The sequence below is a fragment of the Camarhynchus parvulus genome, chromosome Z (assembly GCF_901933205.1).
Source record: "Camarhynchus parvulus chromosome Z, STF_HiC, whole genome shotgun sequence".
Classification (NCBI taxonomy): domain Eukaryota; kingdom Metazoa; phylum Chordata; class Aves; order Passeriformes; family Thraupidae; genus Camarhynchus; species Camarhynchus parvulus.
In genome coordinates, this window is record NC_044601.1 from 25,320,048 (window position 1) to 25,345,172 (window position 25,125).

A 25,125-nucleotide genomic window follows, 5' to 3' on the forward strand; every position below is an offset into this window, starting at 1 on the left:
GGATAGGTGCCTTGAACTATTTAACATGCTTGCCCAGTTATATGAACTGTGGCTTCAAGGTTCCAAAGTTACCGGTTGTTAAAGCCAGGCAAGAATCACTCTGTAACCACTGTTTTTACTGTTCCCCTATGCAATCTGCCAGTTGTAGAAACAGGACCCTGGACCTTGGTCTGACCAAGATGGCTCATATGTGTGTATATACACACACACACACACACGCATATATATATAGATACACAATCTTTTTATATGCATATTTTTGAGATCAGTACAAAAAACTTTTTTCTTTTCATTTCATCACAGGTGATCGGAAAGTTGTTGTACTTTTCTGTCAGCTGATAATGAAGCTGGCAGTCCTGTGATTTTTGAGTATTTGAAATGTGTTTTAGGATTCTGTTAGGTAGAGTGGGCTTTTTTTCAGCATGATTTTAGTAGAGAATGGAAATGTTATGTTTCAAAGGTTTAGCATGATGGCGTTTTATCTTCCGTAATTTCAACTTTGTGTGTAAAGTCCAACTTGCTGTCTTTGTTTTGCTTTGTTAGGTGGCAACTTCAGTTTGGGATACAAAAATTAATTAATTTGGTTTCAGATATGAAAGTAAGACCAGCTGGCAGATCAGGATAGCTTGCCCATTATTGTATTATGCCAGCATCTTCGACTGAACGATTCTGAACATTTTTTCCTACACAGGGAGGCCAAGATCCACATTGAATTATTGTTACTGTAAAGCACTGTACTTCTAATAATGTTCAACAAGTACTACTGGACATGAGCATTTTAATAAAGAGTCTCATATTAAGAGAAAGGCCATTCAGTTACTACTTCTAAAGTTTTATTTTGCTCTCCATTGAAGGTTATGTTAGGAGTAAAAGGAAGACAGCAATTTTTTTTAGCCAGATGGAGTATTTGTATTTCTCTGGTTTTAGTGGCATAATCAGTGATTATCTTTGCTCTTCTTTAGCTGTCGAGGACAAGTGGAGTGTGCTTCTAAATTAACTGCATCTTTAACAGCTTCTGGGGAAGCCTGAGATGGAAGTTTAAATAATTAGTAACATGTTGTAGTGATTTTACGCCTGGCTGGAAATTAAGCACCATGCAGCTGCTTGCTCAACCTTCCTTTTACCTCTCTGAACACCAGTGGAATGGGGAGGAGAATCAAAATAAAACTTGTTAGCTGAGATAAAAACAGTTTAATAACCTAAAGTGAAGCAAAATACAGTGATAATGGTAAATGATAATAATAACACCAAAAAAAAGTGACGTGCAATGCCAGATGCCAGACTCCAGACTCCTGAAGTCAGATTGGCCATGCTTCTGGGTAACACCCCCTAGTTTATATTTTATATCCTGGGCATGATACTCTGGGGTGTGGAATATTCCTTTGCCAGTTCAGGGCACCTGTCCCAGCCATGCTCCCTCCAAGTTTATTTTGCATACCTTTTCACTGGCAGAGCATGACACAAGGACAGGGAAGTCCTTGACTTTGGATTAACACAACTTAGCAGAAAACCAAAATATCAGTTTTACCTAAGTGTTACCAATACCATTCTTGTTCTGAAGCCAAAACACTGCACTTTATCAACTGCTGAGAAGAAATTAACTCTATCCTGACTGAAAACAGGACACATGTTTAGTTGGCAATGGCACTGTAATGTCTCACTTCATAGAATCTTCTCAGTTACCAGTGCTTTCCACTTTCACTTCAGTAGATAAAAGTTCATAGAAGAATTATTTTTCTTTGAGAAACAATGGTCTGTTTTCTCCAATTCACATTCCTTTTGCCAGTTTTGTTACTTAAGTGAAGTAAATGCTTGTTCGTAAAATTTCCACAGATTTTGGGTTTGTTACGTTAGTTGTGGTAATAGTCAAATGTTGACTAGTAGTCAAAAGCTGCCTGTAGTATTGATCAGCAGTTCTTACTTCTACATTTTTGATTGAAAAATTCTAAATCAGGATTCTCAATACTGTGAAGACTTTAACTAAAGCAAGTTACTGAGGTTTATGTTGAAACACATAGAAGTTGACTTTTTGTCTTGGGAAGCAAATGAGCAGATTTTTCTCTCCACCAGCTGCTCACAATTCTCACAATCTTTTTTGGGTCATATCAGTTTCAATACCACTTATTTGCCATGTTCTTCTTCCAGTTACAGTTTATACCTACTTTGTAGGCTCAAGGCTCATAATTTTTGTCATGTTTCTCAACTGAAATAAGAAAAATACTTAGTAAGAAGAATAATTGTGGAAGAAAAGTACTTGTGGATTTTTTTCCCTTTTCCACATTCAATCTTATAAAACTCCAATATATAGAATAAAAGACTCCTGGAACCCTGTCAGGTCTCACAAATCTTGGGTTAGTAATGGCTAACTGTTGATGTCTAGTGTGGATGACAATAAGACTAGATTTCAAGTGTAGTTTGATTTTACTCTGTATATTCACAGCAGCTGTGCATAATGCTAACTAATGTGCTGCTGAAATATTTTATTGACTGGTACTACTGTGTAGGTGAAAACTCATTTGAGACAGAAATCATATGGAAAAAGGAAGTTCACTGTTTAAAAACATTAAGAATCTCATAATATATGTAGAGATCTTACCATAGCTGCCTACATTCATAAACTTTAAGGAATTATTGTGCATGGAGAAAAAAGTCCAAGAAAAAGAAAATTGAACTGTAGTTTTAAACAGTAAATTATCATTATAATTTAGATAGGTTTGGCATGCCTAGCTACAGATTACTGGAATTGTTTTCACTTGTAAATAACAATGTTGAATCAAATAATTAAACTAATCTAAAAAACATTTTCCTGTATTTATTCACTTTAGATTTAAGTAACCAGAAATCAGTGATGTTGAGTAGGTCCAGAAGAACAAGTGGCTAATAATTGTAAAGTATTTTATGTGGCCTCCATGTGTCTGGCATTAAATGGTGTTCCATGTTGATCTGTCAGCAAAGTAAGATTGTGTATAGGAGTGATATTTACATGCATTCTTTAGTGAAAGCTGGATCTAATAAATTACTACTGTTTGAAGGTAAATTAGCTCAACAAAAAGTCTCTAACTGTATTTAATTTTGGGAAAAGACTAAAAATTTTTTATGATCTTGGTAGACATTTTTTGCTGTTTTTTAAAATTAACTTATTTGCAGAAATGTGAACTAGCTATATCTTCTAGTACATATGGCCACTAAGTGCTGGTATTTCCGATATACTACAATGTAAACTTTAGCACTTATATTATAAGTGATATAAGTGCTAAAACCTACTAAGGTAATCTTGCACATTAATCTGAAATGCAAAATTCACTTTTTTTCCTAATTGTAGTGTTGTAAATATTCAGTTTGTGGGTAAAAGTCAATTATATGTTGCCAGGTACTATCTGAAATTCAGTGTTGGCTGACTTTTTACCTAATCTGTTTCACCTTTTAAGGTATCAGTAGTGCTATTTCAGAAGCAGCAGCATGATCTGACTGTAGCCTCAGTCTTTTCAATAGAACATACTCTTTATCATATTTTCTATTTTTGCACAGAGTGAGAGAAAGTGAGTACATTTCCTGTGCAAACTCTGAGGCATGTGAGATGTTACTTTATTTTGGAGCAGGGGAATAAGGTCTTCAGTGTGATGGCAAATACTGAAGAGAGACATGACTATTCTTTCATTCACAAATTTGTTTTGTTTAAGTAGCCTCATTGACTTTATTTAAAAAAAGGTTTTGTAGGGCTTACGTTAAAAAAGTCTGAAGATGCATGCAGAATTAATTTTTCCTATTATAAGGGTTGTTAAGAATACCCATATATATGAGAAAAAACTACCAAAATGAATCCAAATAGCCAATTCCTTCTTTCTCAACATGGGGATCGTAACCTGATCTGTTTTTCTTCTCTGTTGCAGAGAGTGTTCCTAGCAGCTGGACAGTTAGGCTGTGGCGGTGGAGGAGTGTGGAGTATAGTAGGAGGGGGAGATGTGCCTTTTTGTTCTTTCTTTTCTGTGTATTCATATAGTAGAAAGAGAAGTAGATTTGAAGACATGAGGATTTGTTTTGCCCTCATGGTGTTTACATCAGGACAGTTCTTTTGTCTTGAGACAGGGTTGCTAAACCAAGTGGAAAAACTTTAGTTTGTATTGAACAAAAAGTGCTGCTTTATTCTCTTTAAAGACAGAATGTGCTATTGGGTTGCAATTTGCTGAATATCAAAGCTAATTGTTGGTCTCTTCCTACAGCAAAGTAGCTAAGCATTGATCCTGGTACAGGAGGACTATTAATGAAGCTATTATTTAGAACCAAATGGATTTCTATATTTTAATAGACCTGTCCTATTAAATTTTTAACGGACAAATTTACAGTACTGGTTCCTATATGTAGCTTATCAAGTATTTGTGTTGAGGTGGCTGATTTGGAACTCTCCAGGATATTTTTTTTCGTATTATGTAAGAATTTGTCGTTGCTTCAGGCATATCAGAGGTGAGAAATCACTTACTCCCTTCCCTCTCACCACCTCCAATTCCTCATTTATGGACTTTCTTCCTTTCCTGTAAATTTTTGTAAGCAACTGGTGTTTCAAAGCTTTAGCACACCTTTTACCCCTTTTCTTAATTTTAAATGTCCTTAGGATTGCTGTTCTAATATCTGGTATGTTTATGTGTTTCAAAGTTATGTTGCATATTTTGCTGTATTTTTATTTAGTCCTGGGCACACGTGCATTGAAATAATTGTTTAATGGTGAATTTTTTTATATAAATTTGGTAGATAACTTTGTAACTAAAGGTTTTCTTTCAAAGAATTATATTGATGCATTAATATGTATGTTGTCTGTAATTGCAGGTTGATGCAATTGAGTCTGAACCAAAGAGCTTTATCTTTATGAGTGAAGATGCATTAGTAAATCCTGACAAGCTGTTGGTCCTAATTCATGGTAATGGCGTTGTCAGAGCTGGTCAGTGGGCTAGGAGACTTATAATTAATGAAGATCTGGACAGTGGGACACAGATACCGTACATAAAGAGAGCTATTGAGGTAAGTGGAAGTTCAAGGATGCAAGATGTGTGCTGTGGATGTGCACGTGTGTGCCTGTGCATGAAGAACTGTGAACCTGTGATGTTTTAATTTTTTAATCAGTATTCTACATGTTACTGTGGGATCATTGTATTTGTGATGGGAATACATTTTTTGTTTTGTTGGAACTTTATTCTGGTGGAACCAAGTTCCTGTCTTGCAGTAAAATAAAATTTAGTTGCATGTCATGTTGTTGTGTTGGGCTTGCCATGTAGTTTAATATGGCAGATACTATGACAAGAGTCCTTAGTAGGTGATGCAATGCAGCAGAAGACACTACAGAAATTTGTTACAATTTAGATTGTTTTCTATTTCATTTAATTTGTACATATTATTGCTCAATGACTGCTGTAATCTAATGGTGACATGAGCTTTCATGATAACACGCAGTCTTTTTACTGGGCTTGTACTGAATTTATTAGAGACATTGTCTTTTTTACATTTGCACTAAATACCAATTCATTCTGGTTTACTTACCAATATTTGACAATAGAAGACATTCACATGTTGTTGACACTATTTTGTTAAATCTATTTGAGAGACAGTGGACAGTTTGTGTTACGTTTTTGTCATTGGAACATTACAGCGCTGGTGTCCCTGCCCGAATTTCCCGGCTAGAGAGCGGGCAGCACAAGTCCAGCAGTCCTGGGGGGTGTCAAGCAGCAACAGCAAGCGACGGCTCCGGAATGGAGACTGGCTTGGCAAGCTCTCCACCTGAGGTCGCGACCTCCCACGTCGTGGTGGTCGGCTTCGCGCCTCAACCCTCGGACGAGGGGAATAAACAGGCCGCCAGCGAAGTCAGCGAGTGAGCAGAAAGGAGGCAGCAAACAACCTCAGCAAAACAGCGTTGGTTTATTGGCCAACAGGGAGGGAACGAACCGGGGAAGGGCTGAGGAGGTTTGCCAAAGAGAATTGGGTGTAACAAGCTTAAATACAGTATAGGAGGATCCAAGCTACACAAGAGGGATTGGGCACACAGGGGAAAAGCAGAGCATGAGACCAATAGAACATGAGGAGGGGAGGGACAAAGGTGTGGCCGAGGCCAAAGGACCAATCCCGACCCAGCCAGGGAAGAACCCTCTGGAACCTGGGCCGGGTTGGAGGGTAATTGACACACTTGAAGAGAGGTGGGCACACATAACAAGCAGGGGAACTAAGGTGCAGATTGGCTTACAGGCAGGGAGAGAGGGAGAGTGACAGGAGCAACTTGCTCAACCGGGGGAGGGACCTGCAGGGAATGAACCAACTTTAAAACAAGATGAAAGGGGGGGGGGGTGGAACAAACCATTGAACAATACACAAAACCAAACCTGTACAATTGCTGAAAACCAGGAAAAAACGAGCGCACCGCAACAATTACAGGAATAATTAATCATGTGCGCCCTGCTGCTTAAAGGAAACTTCCTGTAGTAAACATTAGAAGAGCTTTTTTAAGACTCATTGTTTCTATTATATTTGCCAAGTTAAGCTAATATTCTACTCTAAATATCAGTGTTGTCATTGTTACTGTTACATATTTTGCTAAGTGATTAATTTTTGTGGTTGATGGATAATTTTTGCAGCTGTCTTTAAAGTATTCAGGATTAAAAATAGTACTTTTTTTCAATAAAACAAAGAAAGAAAACATATAAAAACATTGGGCCATTAAATTATTTTTTGTTTTACTCACTATCAAAGCACCAGACTATACTTCATGAGAAAAAGAAACTTAGCCCTGTGAAAGTGAGGCTTATCTTTTACTAACATTAAGTTTTTCATTAATTTAAATCAAGATTCAGATTGAGACAGAACAAAAAGTACCTCAGGATTACTGAGTGCAGTACAGTAGGTCCAGTATGGTAGGTCCAGTATGGGACTTCTAGTGCTGGTTCCAAAACATTTCCCAAGAAACCCAAATAGCTGTAGCTACTTCAATTTTTGTACAGTACTTACATGTTTGCATTTTTGTTCTCTCTTAGAGATGCTGCTGTCTTGGGCAAAATGAGTATTTCAAACTGGGATACTAACACTTATTTAACAGATCTTTTTTTTTCTCTTCTGTTATTTTTATTTATTTTGTGCAGTGATTTGTGCCAGTATGACCGAGATCAAACCTCTGTTTTCTCAAATGGCTGTTATACTTAAAACCAGATTATTTATCTCTGCATTTTGAATGCTTCTTAAAAAAACAATACAGGATAAGTCCCAGTTGTTGGATAAGAAAATGTTTTTACAAAAATGTAATCATTGAATACATTGGTACATCAAACTTTTGTTCTTATCTTTGAGCTTTTCCTCAATATGTTTTTTAAATTTATAGTTCTCTTTAGTTCAGTAATTCCAGCTACTATAAAACTTACTGTCCCTTTTTGTGCACCTTAAAATTCAGATAAGAGTTCTACATGTTTAGGACACATACTATTTACAGTGATTTTTTTGCATGCAAAATGAAGAATAGATTGTATTCAGTTGTGTTAAGCCAAATTCAGTTATGTCATTAAATGTTGCTGGTTTTTTGTATCCTGTAATCCCTGTACTAGGAATTGGTTGCATATCTGGTTAGATAAGGCAATATTTTGTGGAAGTTGGACCCCACTAAAAGTATTTAGAATCATTTGGTTTTGACTAAAAAGAGAATACATACATAGATACAAGCTGGGGTATCTGTGTCAGCTTCAGACACAGATTGTATAAATTGCATTTCTAAATGCAGAAAAATACGGTAGAGTGTAAGGACTCTATATGATAAAAATAATGGTAAAAATTGCATCCGTTTCTGGTATTCAGTCCTCTAGTTGATTTAGTCATGTCACTTACGAAATGCAGATAATTAGCCTAGATGGTAAATAGCCCAAATGAAAATTGTGCTAATCTCTCATGCGACGTTATTTGAAGTAGGGAATTATTTTCATAGATCTTTCTGTGTTTCTTCTAAGGAGAGGTCTCATTCTTGAATGAAGCCAGCAGATCTTACCAAAGCATCAGTGCTGGTGACAAGAGAGCATGGATTTTTTTTTTCGAATAGACTTACGTGAATTTGAAGTGGATAATGATATGTAGAATTTGAAAATTCCCATGATCTAACGTGACTTAGCAACACATGCAGGCATTGCAGCCAGCTTAAAACATTTGCTGAAGAAAAGGTTCTAATTAAAAAAACTAAAATTGAAAATTACAGAAGTAGCGCTTGAATGTCCTATGTGCAGGAGCTAATTCAGAAATACCTGCTTTTCAGAAAAAACCCACACTAGCAAAAAACCACCCTCTAAGTAGGCCAAACCCCACAACTCTTCTGCTTTTTATTTGCTTCTCTTCTCAGTTTAATTCTTAGAAAAACTGAAAACAGGGATGTAGCAGCTGGGGTTATCAGCAGCGGATTGAGCAGGATGAACTGATACTTCTGAACAGGAAGTTAAGGGAAGAGTAGAAACTGTTTCTCTCTGATGCAACACTTTTGAGGAAAAAAGAATAAGAAACCCTACTTCTGAAGCATGTGTGGAACAAGGGAGCAATGTATGGACTTAAAGTTTTGTATTTTAAAATTCTAGTATTTTGGGGTTCCTGCACATTACAGAGAAAAGATTGGAAGAGAAAAATCCTGGTGAGAATTCAAGTAGCTAGAAATATGTTTTTCGTTTCATCTGTGCAATTCCTGTAGGTAATGGTTCTCGTTCCATGTTTTATATGTAGCCGTATTGTGTAGATTCGAACTTTTGTGTTAGAGGTATTGTGACTAGTTGACAAGGGTTTATGTGAAGAGATAGCATTATTGTTTTAATTTGAAAATTCAGACTTGGTAGTGTAAAAGAAATGTTTAAAGATGAACAAATATGAAGAGAACAAATAAGCAACTAGATAGAGAACAGATTGTAGAAAAAGGAGGGAGAAAATAGTACATAATGTGAAAAACACATGTAAATACATTAAAATGTGGTAGGACAAAACCTGCTTTAGAAAAACAAGCATGAAGAAGAAAAATATGCTAGTAAGGCAGTAAGAATGTAACAAAAGCTAAATTAAAACAAATACTTACTAAAAAAGATATTTAAAACAAAAGAAACTGTCCATGTCCTGTAAATACAGTACAAAATACTGCATAGATTTGCATTTTTGTTGAAGTAGAAATTTTCTACTGAAACTTTGTCTCAAAAAACTGATTTTTGACAGAAGCCGTTATCTGGTGCATGAGAGACTGAAGTTCAAGTCCCTCCCCCCTGGGAATGAGTGACTATTCCACTTATAATGAGAATTCTGCACTGAAGATATTTCACTTTTTATAAAAAAAATAATTGTAAATTATATAAATAAATAAATGTAGATTAAAAGAATATTTTTAATCTGCCTCTTAATATATTTGGCCTAAATGGCTCATCCAGGTTTGTACAGTGAGGGTCTTCTCAGATCAGTTATTGTTTAACCGTGCATACTATAACTGAAGTAGTGTCAGGAAAAGGTGATGAAAGACAGAGGCAAATTCTTCAATTTAGTAATGAGGTCATATACTTGGGATGTCAAGAATGAAACATTTTATGGTCCTGGTTTAATAACGGCTGTTGAGGGACTCCCTTGTTCACTTTGCTAGAGAAGGAGCTTGCCTTGGTTGGACATAGTGAAGAGTTTGGAAGTACTACTGTCTTTGATACCTCTCCTCTAGGGAATAAAGAGGATATCAGCTTACTGCATAAGTACAGAGAAACACTGGGTGTTTTTTGAGTCCTTGAAAATTCAGTACCTTTGTTACCTAAGATAGCTGTGGTCTCAGAGATGCTAATAAAATTCAACCACAGCAACTGTCACTAATTTATTAAAGAAAAATTAAAAACCATCAAAGAATTGTTGCTGTATATAAAATTCAGATATTAAGGTATCTTAGATACTTGTATTATTATTTAAAGGAAAATTGATATTTGACATATAGCTGGAAAATATGTTCTTCAAAGAACCTGGACGAGTTTTTCAGAAGAAATAGAGCAGCATCTAAAAATCTGACTTAATATGAACAAGCAAAAACCCAATTCTTTGCATCAGATGGGTGTTAGCTGTGGAAATGTTTCCTTAATAACTGGTAAAACATGGTTTTCACCTTCAGTTGTCTGTTGTGTTTATCTTGCTCTTCATTTTTTTACAATCTCTGTTCTCTTTGGTCAAAATATTGTCATTCATTTGTACAAAACTGTCAGATTGGCAATATTTAGTAAGAATTGGTGAGGGTTATTACTTTTGTCAGCATGCAGTAATATGTCATTAGTTTTGTAAGGCAGTTGAATGGAGCAACAAAATCGTTCAGTGTAACAGAAGTAAATTTTCCTACTATAAATTTTATGTGATTTAGTAGTCTTAATGGTTCGTAACTAGTATGATAACACACACTCTTGTATTTTCTCTTTCCACTTCATAAAAATCAGTCAGTTTCAATAGTGGATATTTACATATTGTTGACCAGAAATTATGTTAAGTTTAAATTACGCTACCAAAAATTATTGCTGAAAAACTTTTCAATCTAACTTCTAAGTGCAGAATATCTTGTTAGACAAACATACTTTTTGGTTTGGTTTTACAGTTTCTACAAGCTTAGCATGGTATCAATAATAAGGGCAAGTGACACTTTCTGGGGAAAAAAAAAAGACTGACATTTCACTGCAATTAGTTCTGCCACAGAATACTAATATTCATGTGCCTTTTATGTCTTCTATGTGTATTGTTGCAAAAGGATGTTAAAATACCTAGTTTATTTATTAATGGTCAGTTATAGTGCCTGAGCAATCATAATCTTTTTGGGTTTTCTAATATATTACTGAACCATCAACTTTCACTAAAATGGGCAATAATCTGCTATACTGTTTTATTTCAAATGCTACTTTTCTGGCTGTGGTATATGTACTTGACTTACTCATTCTGATAGACCACAGAACTAATGTTGCTTGTAAAGTCCTGTTTAGCAGAGAAAATCTGTGTTTAAAACTCCTGCTTTTGTGGTAATTATACTAAGAAAACTTAAAAGTTTTTGGATGATCTTTTGAGATCTTTCTAAAAACATAAACACAAATCACAATGTATTAGTAAAGAATGAGTTGCATCTAATTGGTTTTAAATCCACCATATCCTGGAAAGAAAATTTGAAAAGCAGTATATTTAATTACTTCAAAAACATTTTTTGTGGGATTAATAATATCTCAAATTATAGTTACCAAGCAGATAAGAGGGAAAATTTGCACAGTCAAAAGCAATATTAATTGATCACAAAATACATAGTAATACATGATAAGCTGTATAGGAGTTAAAATATTAAGTCAGAAATTCAAGAAAAGGTTAAAAGCTTAGACTAATACTGAGCTGACAGGGTATATAAACCGAAACCAGCCCCCATGCCAACAGAGGAAAACAATGAGATGACAGCTCTACTGTTTGGAGAGGGGTTGCTAACGACAGCTTATTCCTTTATGATTTCAAGTCTTGACAGAAGACAGGTCTGCTTGTTGCATCATGGCAGATGTATCATTACCTTCTGGCCCTGTCATGACTGAACTGGAAAAAAAACCCCACACTTGAAATTCTAAAAGTCTCTTTGGAGTTTAGTGCATCCTTTCACAGATACATTTGCCATTGTTTTATTAATTGTGTATATTACATTCTTACAGTTTTCCGGTCTACATAATTTGATAATGTAGAGATATTTAGAGATTGCTTTGTCTTCTTTTATTCTACTGGTTGTTGTGTTTTAGACTCCAGTAGCACTTTGTGTTATTTTACTTGTACTTTGTCACTGACCTAAGAAAATCACTGTTCAAGATAAGAATTGGATAAATGTGGCTTGAAAGTATTTTTTCTTCCAGTCAAACTATTTCAGCCATTTTTAATTGGATAAGTATTAGGTTAAGGACACACAGTGAAAATTTAAAATAGTTACCATCATTTTAAGAAAAAAGTTTCATATGAGTTGAAATTGCCTTTTTTATCATATGCATATTAGGATTCTTCCTTTCCACACCACGACCCTTCCCCCCCATTCAACTTGTTGGATACCCAACAGTGACTCTGGGGACTTAAAAAAGAGTAAGAAGGGGTGTGGATTTTTGAAAGTATGTCAAAAGCCTTGGGGTTTGGGTATGATCAGAATTTCAATAGAGGTTGAGATGAGTTTAAATGCATAGAAGGGGAACATAAAAATCTTGTTTAATTTCTGTCATGTTGTTCTTTTTTTAGTCACTCTGATGTCTTTTTCAAATCTGCTTTTCTCTCAAGCTTTGTGGTACTATATTCAAGATCTGGGCCTTTTCCTCTTTGTATTTCGTTTTAACTGCTGATCCCTTTTCTGTGGTGCTTCTGCCTTTAATATCAGCTGAAGCGGTCTGAATTGCTGAATCAAAGCCATTTTGGGAGAGAGACAGTGTTTAAGATTGTGCAGGGTGAGATTCTCTGGGTAGAAGGTAACACTTCCTGCAGTTATAATCAATGCACTTGACACTTTCAAAGACAGGAGAAGCCATGACTTGCTCAGGGGTTAAACTTTTTAAATAACTTCCCTTGGGAAAAATGCCATCAATAAAATGGAATAATTAGTTGAAGATTCTTGAGTAGCCTAGGTTTGAAAAGAAAAGATTAGAGATAGGTCAGGTTTGCACTTCTACTGTATTTTCCTTCCTGTTTGTTTTTCAAACTATGAGCTTTTGTTTGAATGTATGCGATATTACAGAATCAATCTGCTTGAAAAGTAATGTGATCTACTTAAGACAGTGCATTAATTTTGTAGTCTTATTGTCTATGTAATCTAATAACTGTAAGAATGGAGATTGAATTCTATATAAAAATACAACTTCAGATTTGCTAGCTTTCTCATTTCTTACACACATATTTATTCTGCAAGTAGTCATTTTAGCTAACAAAACATTTGCAACTTTGAGCCTTAATAAATAAGCTTAAATTGTAATATACATTCAGTAATTTTAGAATTTAGGTTGAATAGCATTATATGGACATTCTGTATATGTGATCATTAATTTCTAAAGAGATGAAGAGGTTTACACTGTAATGAAATTAATATCGCTTTGCAATTATTGTGTTTAATATTTTTAGATCTTAGGAGAGATTTATTAAGTTTTTAATGATATTTTTTCATATAATCATTTTATTAAAGCAGCTATTTTGAAAGGCAAAGCCTCTCTAAAAATGGTGCTTTCATACATAGTGAAGTATATACCTACTGTACAAAATATCAATGAATAATGCATGAATGGCTTTGGAATAAAAGGTTCTTACCATTCATTAATTATTTACTTATTTGAACTTTTTTTCTTAAGGGAAATAAAATCACAGACAGTACTCTGCAGCAGTAACTAAACAAGACTTTAGCAAGTACATAACCAATGTTTTTGAGAAGTACAACATTGTATTTTCTAATAAATTACATTGGAATGAGATATGTACCACTGGAATAGGTTTTTTTGGTAGAGATTATTCTGCATACAGATTTGTTACAAAACATTAGCAAGAAAGTATAGACTAGTCTCACATCCGGCAAGATACAAGTATTTCTGTGTGGTTTTGGGGAAATGCCTGTGGCAAGGTGGCTGTGGAACTCTGACTTACTAATTGCTCTGAAATTGCAGTGGGGCTTTTTCTGTTTCTTTACAGATTTTCAATGTATTGTTTCTTTTAAATTCCTGATATGTGTGTCATTTCAAAGATGGCTGGGTAAATACATACTGGTATGATTGTACTTGGAAATGCAGAAATTATTTGTGGTGGTAATTGTGTAGTTGTAATCCAGTGTTTTGATTTAGAGAATTTGGGTCTGTGGAAGCGTCATAGATTCATGGTTATCTCTGTGTGCAGTGCATACAAGTAACATCTAGTTTTAGCTGAATTTGCTGAAGCAGATGTGTCTCTCATTTCAATGTGGGATCATCCAATGAAGCTGTGGTGTGGAGGCATTAGTGCCTTCACAGAGTGGTAAGATTTCTGTTGGAAACTTTGCTGGGCTTTACTTTCATGGATAATAAACTATGCAAGTGTGCTTATCTGATCACGGAATAGAGATTTTCAAATACCTTTCATGTGGTTTTTTGGCAACATTTTCTGTTCAGGTGATCTTGTCAATGATAGTGTGAATATTGAGTTTTGAGAGTGTCAGCATGATAAACCAAATTGTAGAATCATTAAGATTGAAGAAGACTTCTGGAATTATTGAGTCCAACTACTTACCCAGCGCTGCCAAGTCTACCATATTTCTATGTGCCATATCTACACATCTTATAAATGCCTTCAGGAGTGATGATACCACAGCTATGCTCTACAGCCTGTACCAGGTGTTAACAAACCTTTCTGTGGATAAATTTTTTGCCATATCCAATTTAAACTGTTCCTGGCATACCTTGAGGCCATATCTTCTCATCTGATCACTTGTTACCTGGGACAAGAGACCAACCCCCACCTGGCTACACCCTTCTTTCAGGAAATTGTACAGACTGACAAGGTCTCCCCTGAGCCTCTTTTTCTCCAGGCTAAACACCCCAGCTCCCTCAGCTGCTCCTCAGACTTGTGCTCCAGATCCTTCTGTAGCTCTGTTGCCCTTGTCTGGACATGCTCAAGCACATCAATTTTTTTGAAGCATTAATTTTAAGAGGAATTATCTTTACTTATTAAGATTCCTCTCCTATAATAATTAAGATTCCTCTCCTACAATAATTGTTCATTGGTCTAATTGTTCATTGGTCCAATCTTAAGTGATTAGCTTCATTTTACTTTTTGAAAAAAGATCAGTAGCCAGCACTTTTGTTGTCATTCAGGAGAACGTTAGTTCAGGAATCAAAAATAAAATTGCAATTTTGAAATATTTTTTAAAGAAGTTAATTCACTATCATTTAAAAATATTTAATACCTATTTAAAAATACTGAAATTGTCTTTTGACTTTTTATATGTACACATGGCTAAACTGTCACCTACACAATCTTAATGTATTGTAATGTGTAAATTGTATTCTTTATAATATATACCATGGAAAGAGTGTATCAGTATAAGTATGGTATATGTGCGTGTTTAAATATTACACTATATTGCCAATACTCTGCTGAGTTTCCAAATGAATCGATACAAAAAAAGACTTAACAATTCAGTGGTGAGATAAACACTTCGTCATTCATATAATAAAATGCATATTTAAATGAAATTACCCCTTAATTACTGTGCATTGAGCTGGAAGATACTAACTTTAATGCATTGGAATTCAAATAAAAAAATGGTATGCTTTCTGCTTAACTACTTTAGTACTGTTCTAATAGTGCATGTTGCTGCTTCAGGTAATAAGAAAATAGATATGACAAAGACTTTGTTATGCAAATTAGCACGGAATTTTAACCTTTTGAAAATACAAAGATCTTTGGAATTATGTATGTCCCTTTTGATCAAAAACTTTTAAAAGTTTAATAATTCTGTTAAAACAAACTAAAACTGTGGGTAATTGTCTTCTTTTCCGTAAAATGAACAAATTATAACATCAAAAACCCTGAGAGTGAGGTATGTAGTAGGTCATTTACTGCTGCAGGCATTTTCTTTCCCTTCAGGATGTGCTTGTTTAGTTTCTCTCACTTTGTGCCTGTGGCACTCTATGGTGAAATTCAGATGCGTTCTTCCCCTTCAAGGAATCTCTAGGGTGATAGATAACTTATACAAAATTAATAAATAGTGTTGCTTTATTTTTACCCATCCTAGGCAATTTGTTTCCCTCTTGAGAAGAGTTGAGTTGCGCATGTTTATTAAAAAAATGTGTGCTTTTGTGTAGAGTTAAACAGAGAAATTAGACATAATAGGGTGAAACGTCATTAAGAAAATGGAATTTCTCAATTTTCAGTGATTCCTTTATGGAAAAAAATGGAATGGTGAAAATCCCTAATATGTTGGTTAACCTTTATAAACCTAGAATTTGTAAACATGTCAAGGTATAGGAGGTTTTTATAGTAAGTTTTCTTTTTTAATTCTGGGCTTGTAAATTTAGTTTCCTTTCATCTCAGCAACATTCAAGGAGTAAACCTGTTTTGAGGCTATTCAGCTGTATGATTATTTTTGGAAAGACCAGCTGTACCATCTTGTATATTCACAACCATTTGTTCTAGCATATTGCCGTGCTAATCCTCTTAGGAGAAGGAGAGATTGGCACAGATAGCTTAACCTGCTTTATTGTGTGCTACATTGCAGCCTCCTCTCTGCCACAACAAAGGCAGTGAGACTTCAGATTGCTTTGGAGGGTAGAACAGATAGTGAAGCTTGAGTGTGAATATATGCTGGTATATGAGGGAAAACAACTTGGGGGTTTTTTTCCATTTTTTTTCTGTTTTTTTTTTTTTTTTTTTGTGGTAGTTGTTGATTTTCATTGTCCTTTTAGCTGTGGAAGACAGAGTTGCACTTAATAGTGTGATGGTCTTATACTGTTGCTTGCTTTTCAGTACTTGAAAAAATCCCAAGAAAATGTGACTGTATTAATATTATCATTTATTGTAAAGTTTTCCTCCTAGATGTTACCCACTGGCATTTTAAGCTTTCCTTAAGATTAGTTATACTTAGCTTGTAAGTAAATACTCTTTTTTCTAAAAATAATTTGAAAAATACAGGCAGAAAATATTCATGGTGCTTCAGTGCACAGGTGATTGAGTTTCTACTGACCCTCAGTAGCTGAGCCTGTGTTTTGAATCTCAGCTCTTCCTCCAGTGTTGAGGGTAGTGTGATTGAGTCCTCTGGAATGAGTTCCTGAATGCTGATAGCAGGAGGCTTTACCATGAAGTGCAGAAGCTACTCATGTGGAATATGCATCTTCCACATCACGCATGGTTGAGATCAGATACAGGATTTTCAAGACTTGACAGCCCTGGTTCATGAACAGTGATATTTATATGGAATTTAGGACTATCTGAGTGCTAATATTCAACTGATAGATACCAGCTGATGATAAAAATAAGTGACTCTGAGATTCCATTTTAATGCTACCGTGTTGTTATTGCCAAATCCTGAAAACAGTTATTACTACAATTCATTAAAATAGCATTTATTAATTAATACCTCACAATGAATCAAGCAACTGCTGTCTTTGATTATGCATTAGAAAAATGTAATCAATTTGATCTTTTCTGTTAATGTTGGCATTTTTCATTTTACTTGTTGTATTTATATTCACTGTGTTAGTCCAGTGTTTCTTTTTTGCTGCATTTTGAAACCTTTCTTAAAGTAACACAATCCAGATATTTTTGACTTGGATTAACCTGCCATCCCATACTGTATGTCCACCTTCTCTACATATGTTGTTTTGTGAGATTTTCAGTACATTTAATTTGTTTCACTGAAAATGGTTTCATGCAGGTATGAAATATTTCAGGACAGGAGAGTAGTGGAAGTACAACTGACTGAGCTGTTAAAATACCTTCCATCTTAGATAAGTAAGAAATGCTTTAATGTTTTTCTGGTGGAAATGAAGGTCTTTCTTCTAGCCTTATTTATAGAAATTTTTTTGGGGGAGGTTGTTTAGGATTTTGCAAGGTCTCCAATAGAAAATCACCTATAAATACCAAAGACAATCAAAATAAAAAATTGCTAGTTTGACTTCTTAGCAGTTCCATGTTATTCATATTTTGAAAATGTTACTCATTTCTCTCTCAAGTCCTTGTGTTTCTCTTTGAAAGATTATTTTAAAATGTAGTCAACACTATTTTTTACTTTAATTCCTAATGGTAGTGGTTTTATGGTGTGATCATTTTACATTTGCAGATAGGCAAGTACTGCTTCTGTAGCATTTTTTTTCTCTAATTTACGTTTTTTCAATTTAAAAGCACTGCTTTCTCAAGTGTCTCTAGATGTATATATGTATGAAGGTATATACATGTGTATGTAAAGAAAGGTACAGTGCATCCTAATTGTCTAGTTAGTTGTAACTTTTCAGTTTTATAAATTATAATATTAGATGTGGAACATTCAGGAAAAATAATAGTTAATTTCTTATGTCTTTTGGGTTTGTAAGCTGCATGTGCCTTCTGTGTTTTTGGAAATGCTGATTGTATTTTACAGCAATGGAAATGTACTGTTTTATGTTACTGTTTTCTTTGAGCCCGGTAATTTGTGATATATTGTAAAGGAGGTGTATTAACTATTTCTCAAAGCCAGTGAAGTTTCTAATGTCATACAGGTTAACTTACTTTGTGATTTAATTTGATATAGCTGTTGTATGTTGTATTTAATCCTCTGGATGTCCTTATGACGTCCAGAGGATGAAAGCAGCGAAGTCATGGAACTTGTAGAAATAGATAATAATTTTGTAAAACCTAAAGATTCTTAGGAATGACAGTTGACAGTCTTATAAAAGCTTTATAGAACCTGAACAAATATTTTTTCTGTGCCTTGTCTTCAGTTACATGAAATCTGTCTATTCCTCCTATATAACAGAGTACTGGAGCAGTGTCAAAATTATGATATATTTACTGTGGTAAATATTTACTGATATTCAGGATCTGTATGAGATACTACTCAAAAGTCTGCGGCTTTTAATGCAGTATCACCACAGGAAAAAAAAAAGAAAATTCAAAGAGTAGGCTGCAGTTACCAATTTTACAAATGTCTTGGCAATCACAAGACATTCATGCTAATAGTGACATTGAAATGTACTCCCTTTAGTTTTTTGCTATGAAGCTGATGTTGAGGGACATCTGTATATGCTGGTTTTAGCAGTAGACCTATTTTCAGTCCTGTTTTAAACAAACTTTTTGCTTGTAAATGTGTGCAGACTATCAGCCCTGGGGAGTGGATCCCTGCAAACTGGTGCATGCACGCAGGGGTGTTGAGAGCTCTTTCTGGGGAAATGAAACTAGTAAAGCATACTGCTCTTTTTGGCAGTATTAAAATCCAGTTCAGCAACAGACTAAACAGGAAGTTTTTCTTGCCGCTTCTAATTTTTTCAACTAGCGAGACAAGGGTTCAAGCCTTCTAGGATGGAATAAAAAGGAGAATCCACTAGATTGGCTGTCAGAAATTTGCAGTGTAGAAAAGATGGTTATATGGTGGTTTAGTTGGATTTTTTTAAAGTTTTGAAACGGACTTTTTGCTTCTTTGTTTTTTCCTCACTATCATGTCTTAAAATAATTGTGAAAGATTTAGGGATGGTGTGCCTCTAGGTATCATAAGTGCATGGAAGCTGATTATGGTTCTTTGACAGACTTCACACCAGTCCTCATGTACATTTTGTACATGCTCTGGGGTTGTTTGAAAATAACTCCATCTTACATATGTCACATGTGTTTTGTTTTGAAAATTAGATTTAAAAGTAATGCCAAAGGTAATAGTCTAATGAATATTCAGGTAGCAGAAAAAAGCACTAAGAATTAGAATGAAGAATATGTCATCAGACTTTGCATCTGTTCTGGCATACTATTTTGTGTATAAGCCTTTACTGAAGTTTTTATGTAAATATGGTGTTTTTTCAGCTTCCTGACTAGATTTGTATACAGTAAAAAAGTTATGAGTGTACTTTGAATGATACAGCCTACTTTTCTGTGGAGCAGGGAAGGTCATTAAATTTGTTTACTTCATTTTTTAATTAGTACAATGTTTATCCACAATCTGAGCTGCTAATTAAATAGTATTAATATTCTTTATTTTAACTAGAATATTTTGTCTCAAGGATGCTTTAGTCTGCAGTACTATGGAGTATTCTTATTAAATGGATTATGAGATAGTAACTTTTCAAACACTTCTCATTGTAGGCCTTTTCTCTGCCATTTTTTGAACTGCATACAGATCTTTATTGCTTGCACTAGAACATTCTAGTTACTTGTCTGGGAAGTATCTCAGTACTGCTTCTGATTAAAAATTGTGTATGTTTGTTTATAGACATTTGTGAATGTCTGTAAAATCAGCATTTTGGACAGAATGAAGTTGGACCATCACTGCTTTTGCCAGAAAGTGACTGACCAGTTTTTGGGGAGTAGTCTTTTTTTTTTGTAAGTGTCTCTTACTTTTGTTTCTGGGCATTCTAAAAGTGGTTTAGTAGTAAGACCCCCAAGTTTCTGCCTTCCAATCCCTCTAGCCAGTTTTCTGACCTGTTTTGTGTTGTAATATTTACATCCAAATGTGCTAGCTTCCCTAGCACTCTTCTTGTGGATTTGTATTTAATAGCTTCATTCTGCCTTGTATTCCTTTGTGCACAGGGGTACACTGATTATGCAGCACTATGACTTTTCATATTTCTCATTTACTTGTCCAGATGTGAATGTAAGAAGTGGAAACCCTCATCTGCATAGCAAGCACTTACTCGATTAAGTCTTTGTACATTTCAGCTGCTAAAAGCTAAGACATGTCTGCTGAGAATCCATATATTTTCAAAACTTTGTAAGTTAGCCAAATTTGAGTAGTATCTTATGGGAATAGGAGGCCATTCTAGCCAGGATTTAAGGTCCTGATTAAAAGACACAGGTGACATAAAGTGTTTTTTTAGCAAAGTTCACTAGATTTTTGTAAGCAGGCAAACTGAGCTGTTCTGTTGTGACTTTCTCTTGAATACAGATTAATTATTTACTGTGAAATTTTCAACTGAATTCAGCCTGAGGTAAAACCAGCTGTAAAATCTAGCTTAAGTTTCATAAAGTTCTGAATAAGTCAGAAGAAAGTAACTGGCATTTCGTGAGCCTCAAGGATAGACAGATAAATTGATTTCCGGCCATCATTCATTGCAGTACAAGGGTTCCTTAATCACCAAGTTTGGAGACGAGCATCAAGAAATTCTACTTTTAACCATGAAAGTTCTGAGTGAGGTTCTCACTGTTTTTGATCAGAAGCTTATGTCAATTTGTGGGTAACACAATTGAGCTCCTTTTATTTTCTGTTTTCCAAGTTCTGGATTTAATAAATCTGTTCTGGAATTTTTTTGTATATTTTCTTACTTTTTTTTACCCCAGGTATGCATATATCTTGATATTCTGTAGACTGAGAATTTCTGAAACACCCACAGGTCTGAGGATAGTAGCTAAGCATTAAAATGTGACATAAGAAGATGATCTCTGAAGTAGATGGATTATTGACTATGAGTTGAGGGTGATCTGTTCTTCAGCTGTGCAGTACCTCGTGCTATGACTTACCATTTGGGACGTAACATTATGCAGTGCCTTCACAAATTTATTGTGGTCCAGTTCTTGGATAATCTTAGCTGGGATCATGTGAGAGAAGACGTTCGGGTTCAGTTTTGACTTGCAACTCCTAGACACTTCCAGAATTTTATCCTGAAATAGTTCAATGCTGGCCTATTTAGCCACAATTCCCAAAAAAGGATATCTCTTGTTTGAGGGACAATTAAAGCTATTACATTAAGTGATTATGGTGTGCTAATGGCACGGCAGTACATGCCTCTGGACCTCTCAGGTATAATGGGATTTACAAACTACCAGCTATTATATACTGAGTGCTGTATGGATACTTGCAGAGAGGGATGGTAAGGACATTGTAATAAAGATCAGTAGGAAAGCAGACAGCTTTGTGTAATACCTTACAGCTTGTCATGGGATACAAAGAGACATAAAGAATCAGGTTGCCAATGAAGTTGCTTCTCCAGATGTAAAAGTCAGGGTGCTCAAATATAGGACAAGTTAAAAAAGTTTGAAACCAAAGAGTGTATTTTTCACTCGTTAGAAAGTGTATGAATGGGCATGGCTGCTGTCCCTTGTATATGAGGAAAATACAGGACCCCATTTTGTTTGTGATACCAATATAAAAGTAGAAGAAAGAGGAGATGATAGTGGAAAGTGATAGAACAGCAGAGCCTAGGGAAAAGTCATTGGAGGAGGCCAAGAAATCCTTATGTTTTGAGGAGAATTTAATGCAGCCTGTCCAGATGCAGAGTTGAAAGAAATGCTGTTCTTATCCATGCAGACAGAAAGAATGTTAACAAGTGTGATCCTTGAGTGACCAGTCAGCATTGAGAACTGCGCTTTCTTCTTAGATGACTTTGAATGTTGCTGCCCAGTTGCTGGCATTGTTTGTTGGAACGAACAGGAAAAAATACAGAGCTCTGGAGGGAGAAGAAGGGAGTTAAGAGGGGCTGTGTCCAGTTGACTGAGTGTCATCCACAGACTCTTCAGACACCTGCAGACCCAGCAAGGAATTGTGTTTAGAAACTTTTGCAGTACTTGTTACTATTTTTTATGGATGACATCCAAGCTTTAGATGTTGAAACAACTTCCTGAACTTGCAGAGGTCATAGTCTGTAAAGACATAGTTTATTATTGTTGCAGATATTGTAACAATGTTATATATTGTGCAGTAACAGGTGTGGGAAAAAGGAATGCTCTTACACCAGCTATTCAAAAATTTGTGACAAGCCTAAAAATGACACTCCTCTCTCCTGGCATCCTGGCCAATGTCTTAATATTCACATTATTTTCAATATATTTAAAGAAAAACTGTGGTTGTTGTTAGGAACAATTTTTATTATTATTTTGTTGGGTTTTTTTGCATTTTCCTCTCAGGACTCTGTTCACGCCTTAGTAGTGTTATAGAGTCTTCTCTATTTCATGGAAAAGAACACTGAGTACTAATAATATCTGAAAAAGTCTTCTGCTCTTTTTAAAGCAGAAGCTGAAATTTCTGGAGCGCATTATGAAAAACAATATGGAAAAATAAAATTTTCCAGTCAACTAGTCTTATGTCCTGAGATATTAATTTTACAACCAGACAAGATTGATTAAAGGTAATACTATACTTTCTTGAATTTAGATACAACTGTGAAGTGGCTTTCTGTCCATGAAGAACAGCATCATCTTTTTGTCAAGGTAACCACAAGTGTTTAGGGGACACTGAAAAGGATCGGCATTGAAAGTGGAACAGTCCATTTGTTGGTGCCTATCTGCCATTTCTGTGAAATAGGGTAGCTCTGAAATGGTTTGAAGATTTGTGATGCCCAATTGTGTGGAAGAGTGTACATAGAGGAAACAGCAATAGTATTCAAAAGTTACCAAAGACCAAGACTGAAATTCTGGGGTTTTTTTACAGTTTTATATATGTAGTTTCTGGATATAGGTTTGCTTTAGTTTGTAGCCATTCGTTTTTCATGTTTTGATTTCATCCTTTGTAAGCGATCCCTTGAATATTTTTTCTATTGCCCAGTGCTTAGCTAAAGAAGATTTACTTTTTTTCAGAGACATAATATCTTATTGTTGAAAAATCTGATTTTACAGGGAAATGAATACACTGTGGTACTATTATATATTTAAGCAAACTGAAGATCAACTGTAAAAAATGAACTGTCCAAAATAAGAGTCTAGTGCTGCTGTATTTCATATCCAGCTACAGGCTATTCACTTTATGAAATAGTACAGTATGCATTTATAGTGCTTACTTTTGCATTGCAGTTCAACCTGCACTTTTTAAGTTACTCCCTGAAAATTCCTAGTACTTCTTTGTGAATGATAGAGACTAATAATAACTAGTAAAACAGTTCTGAGTAACATTTATAGAATTAAGAGATTACTTTTCCCCCCTCAGGCTCAAAGAATTTGTCATTTACAATGATTTTACATTCACATTATTGAAAAATAGTTTTTATTGTAAGTAATTTGGGGATAGTTTTTCAGAAAGGAAAAAAAATTAGTAAGATAGTGTGGTTAAAGCAAGACAAAACTTCAAACAAATAAATGAACACATTTCATGGCTATATTATTGACTCATTTTTGAAAGGTAAGAGCTTAACCTTTTATAGTTATCAATAGTGAGAAAATGAAGCATGCTGACCTAATTTCTGTATGCAAGGTTCATTGCAATATAACTGGAGCTTGCCCTCTTTTTTGTTTTAACCATGTCTTTATGTCATGAGTGATTACAGACCAGGGGTGCACAGATGGAACTTGTATATATTCTTGTAAATGTGTGATGCACCAGTTCTCTGCAGTATAAGCATTATTTTTATTTCCATTTCTTCAGGGTTTTTTTTTTTAACTCTTTGACTTGCAACCCATCACAGATGAAAAAACACCTTCTAATAACTTCATTTGTTATAAAACTTAACATTAGTGTTGTAGCGGTTTGGGTTTGTTAATTTAAGATTTCTTTAATTTTAAGATTTTCTGGTTTAATGCTTTAAATAGAGTGTGGTAGGTTTCAGTGTTGACTAATTATTAATGTATTTATTTTGTGTTGTGAGATAGGGTTAGGAGAAAGGTAAAGCAGGTTTAAAATTTTAAAAAGATATAAAGGGTTTTTTCATCTTTAACATGTCTTTCACAGAAGCATATTTAGTTTCTCAGTAGTTTAATAAGTTATCAATGAAACAAAAAGTTTTATATAATTTCTATAAATTTCTTCTCATTTTAAATTATAACAAGTGTATATACAGTGGGTGCTAATACCAAATATTGCAAGTTTTGAGGAAATATTTTTGACCATTAAAGTCCATTGCTCTGATGTGTGTAAACTTCTACTTTCCTGACATTTCTTGAAACACTGGGAGAATACTCCTTCCTGAAAAAAAAATCTGCCCATGCAACCATGCAGAAACCTACACCTCTCAAACTCTGTACTTTTCTAGTATGTCACACAGGCCTTTAAAGTTTTGTTTGCCGCTGCACTGGCAGAAATCTTACAAAGAGGAACAAATTTGCAGCAACTGAATGACTCCGGGGGTTTTTCTCATTTGTTTACTCAGAATTTGCTATTTGTGTTAGTTTGTGTCAATGAACTTTCTAGAAGAAAAAGAGATTTTTCTTTTACTTGTTTGAGTTGTAAGGTATTTGTTGCGAATTTTAGATTGAAGGGTTAAGAAATCAAATTTCAGTTTCTATGAGAAATGTTTCCACAAAATGTTGGCAGTCTGGTATGTAGTATCTCTTGTGTTTGGTTTACAGATGCTTTTACTTAATTCACCTTCCAGGTTGGTCAAAAGCCTATTCATGTACCATGAGTGTCAGTGCCCTTTTCCTAATGCAAAGGAGAGATTGAAGGGTAAATAAAAATCACTAGTGAGGGACAGTGTTGAAAAAAACCCTGTAAGTATGATTACAGAAATAAGCCATTGTTCACAAGAATATGTTGTATTTATTACTTGCAAGGAGATAGGGATCTGGAGACTCAGTTCTCTC

At 34.9% G+C, this 25,125-nt stretch overlaps 1 protein-coding gene across 8 annotated transcripts in view; it reads left to right on the forward strand.

Annotated features, from left to right (window-relative positions):
• Positions 1-25,125, forward strand: part of FAM172A (family with sequence similarity 172 member A) — a 257,531-nt gene that overhangs the window by 59,128 nt on the left and 173,278 nt on the right. For all 8 annotated transcript variants that reach the window (XM_030968383.1, XM_030968376.1, XM_030968378.1 and 5 more), the window contains one exon: positions 4,822-5,013. In XM_030968383.1, the coding sequence (XP_030824243.1) occupies positions 4,822-5,013 (192 nt within the window). The remainder of the gene's footprint in view (positions 1-4,821; positions 5,014-25,125) is intronic.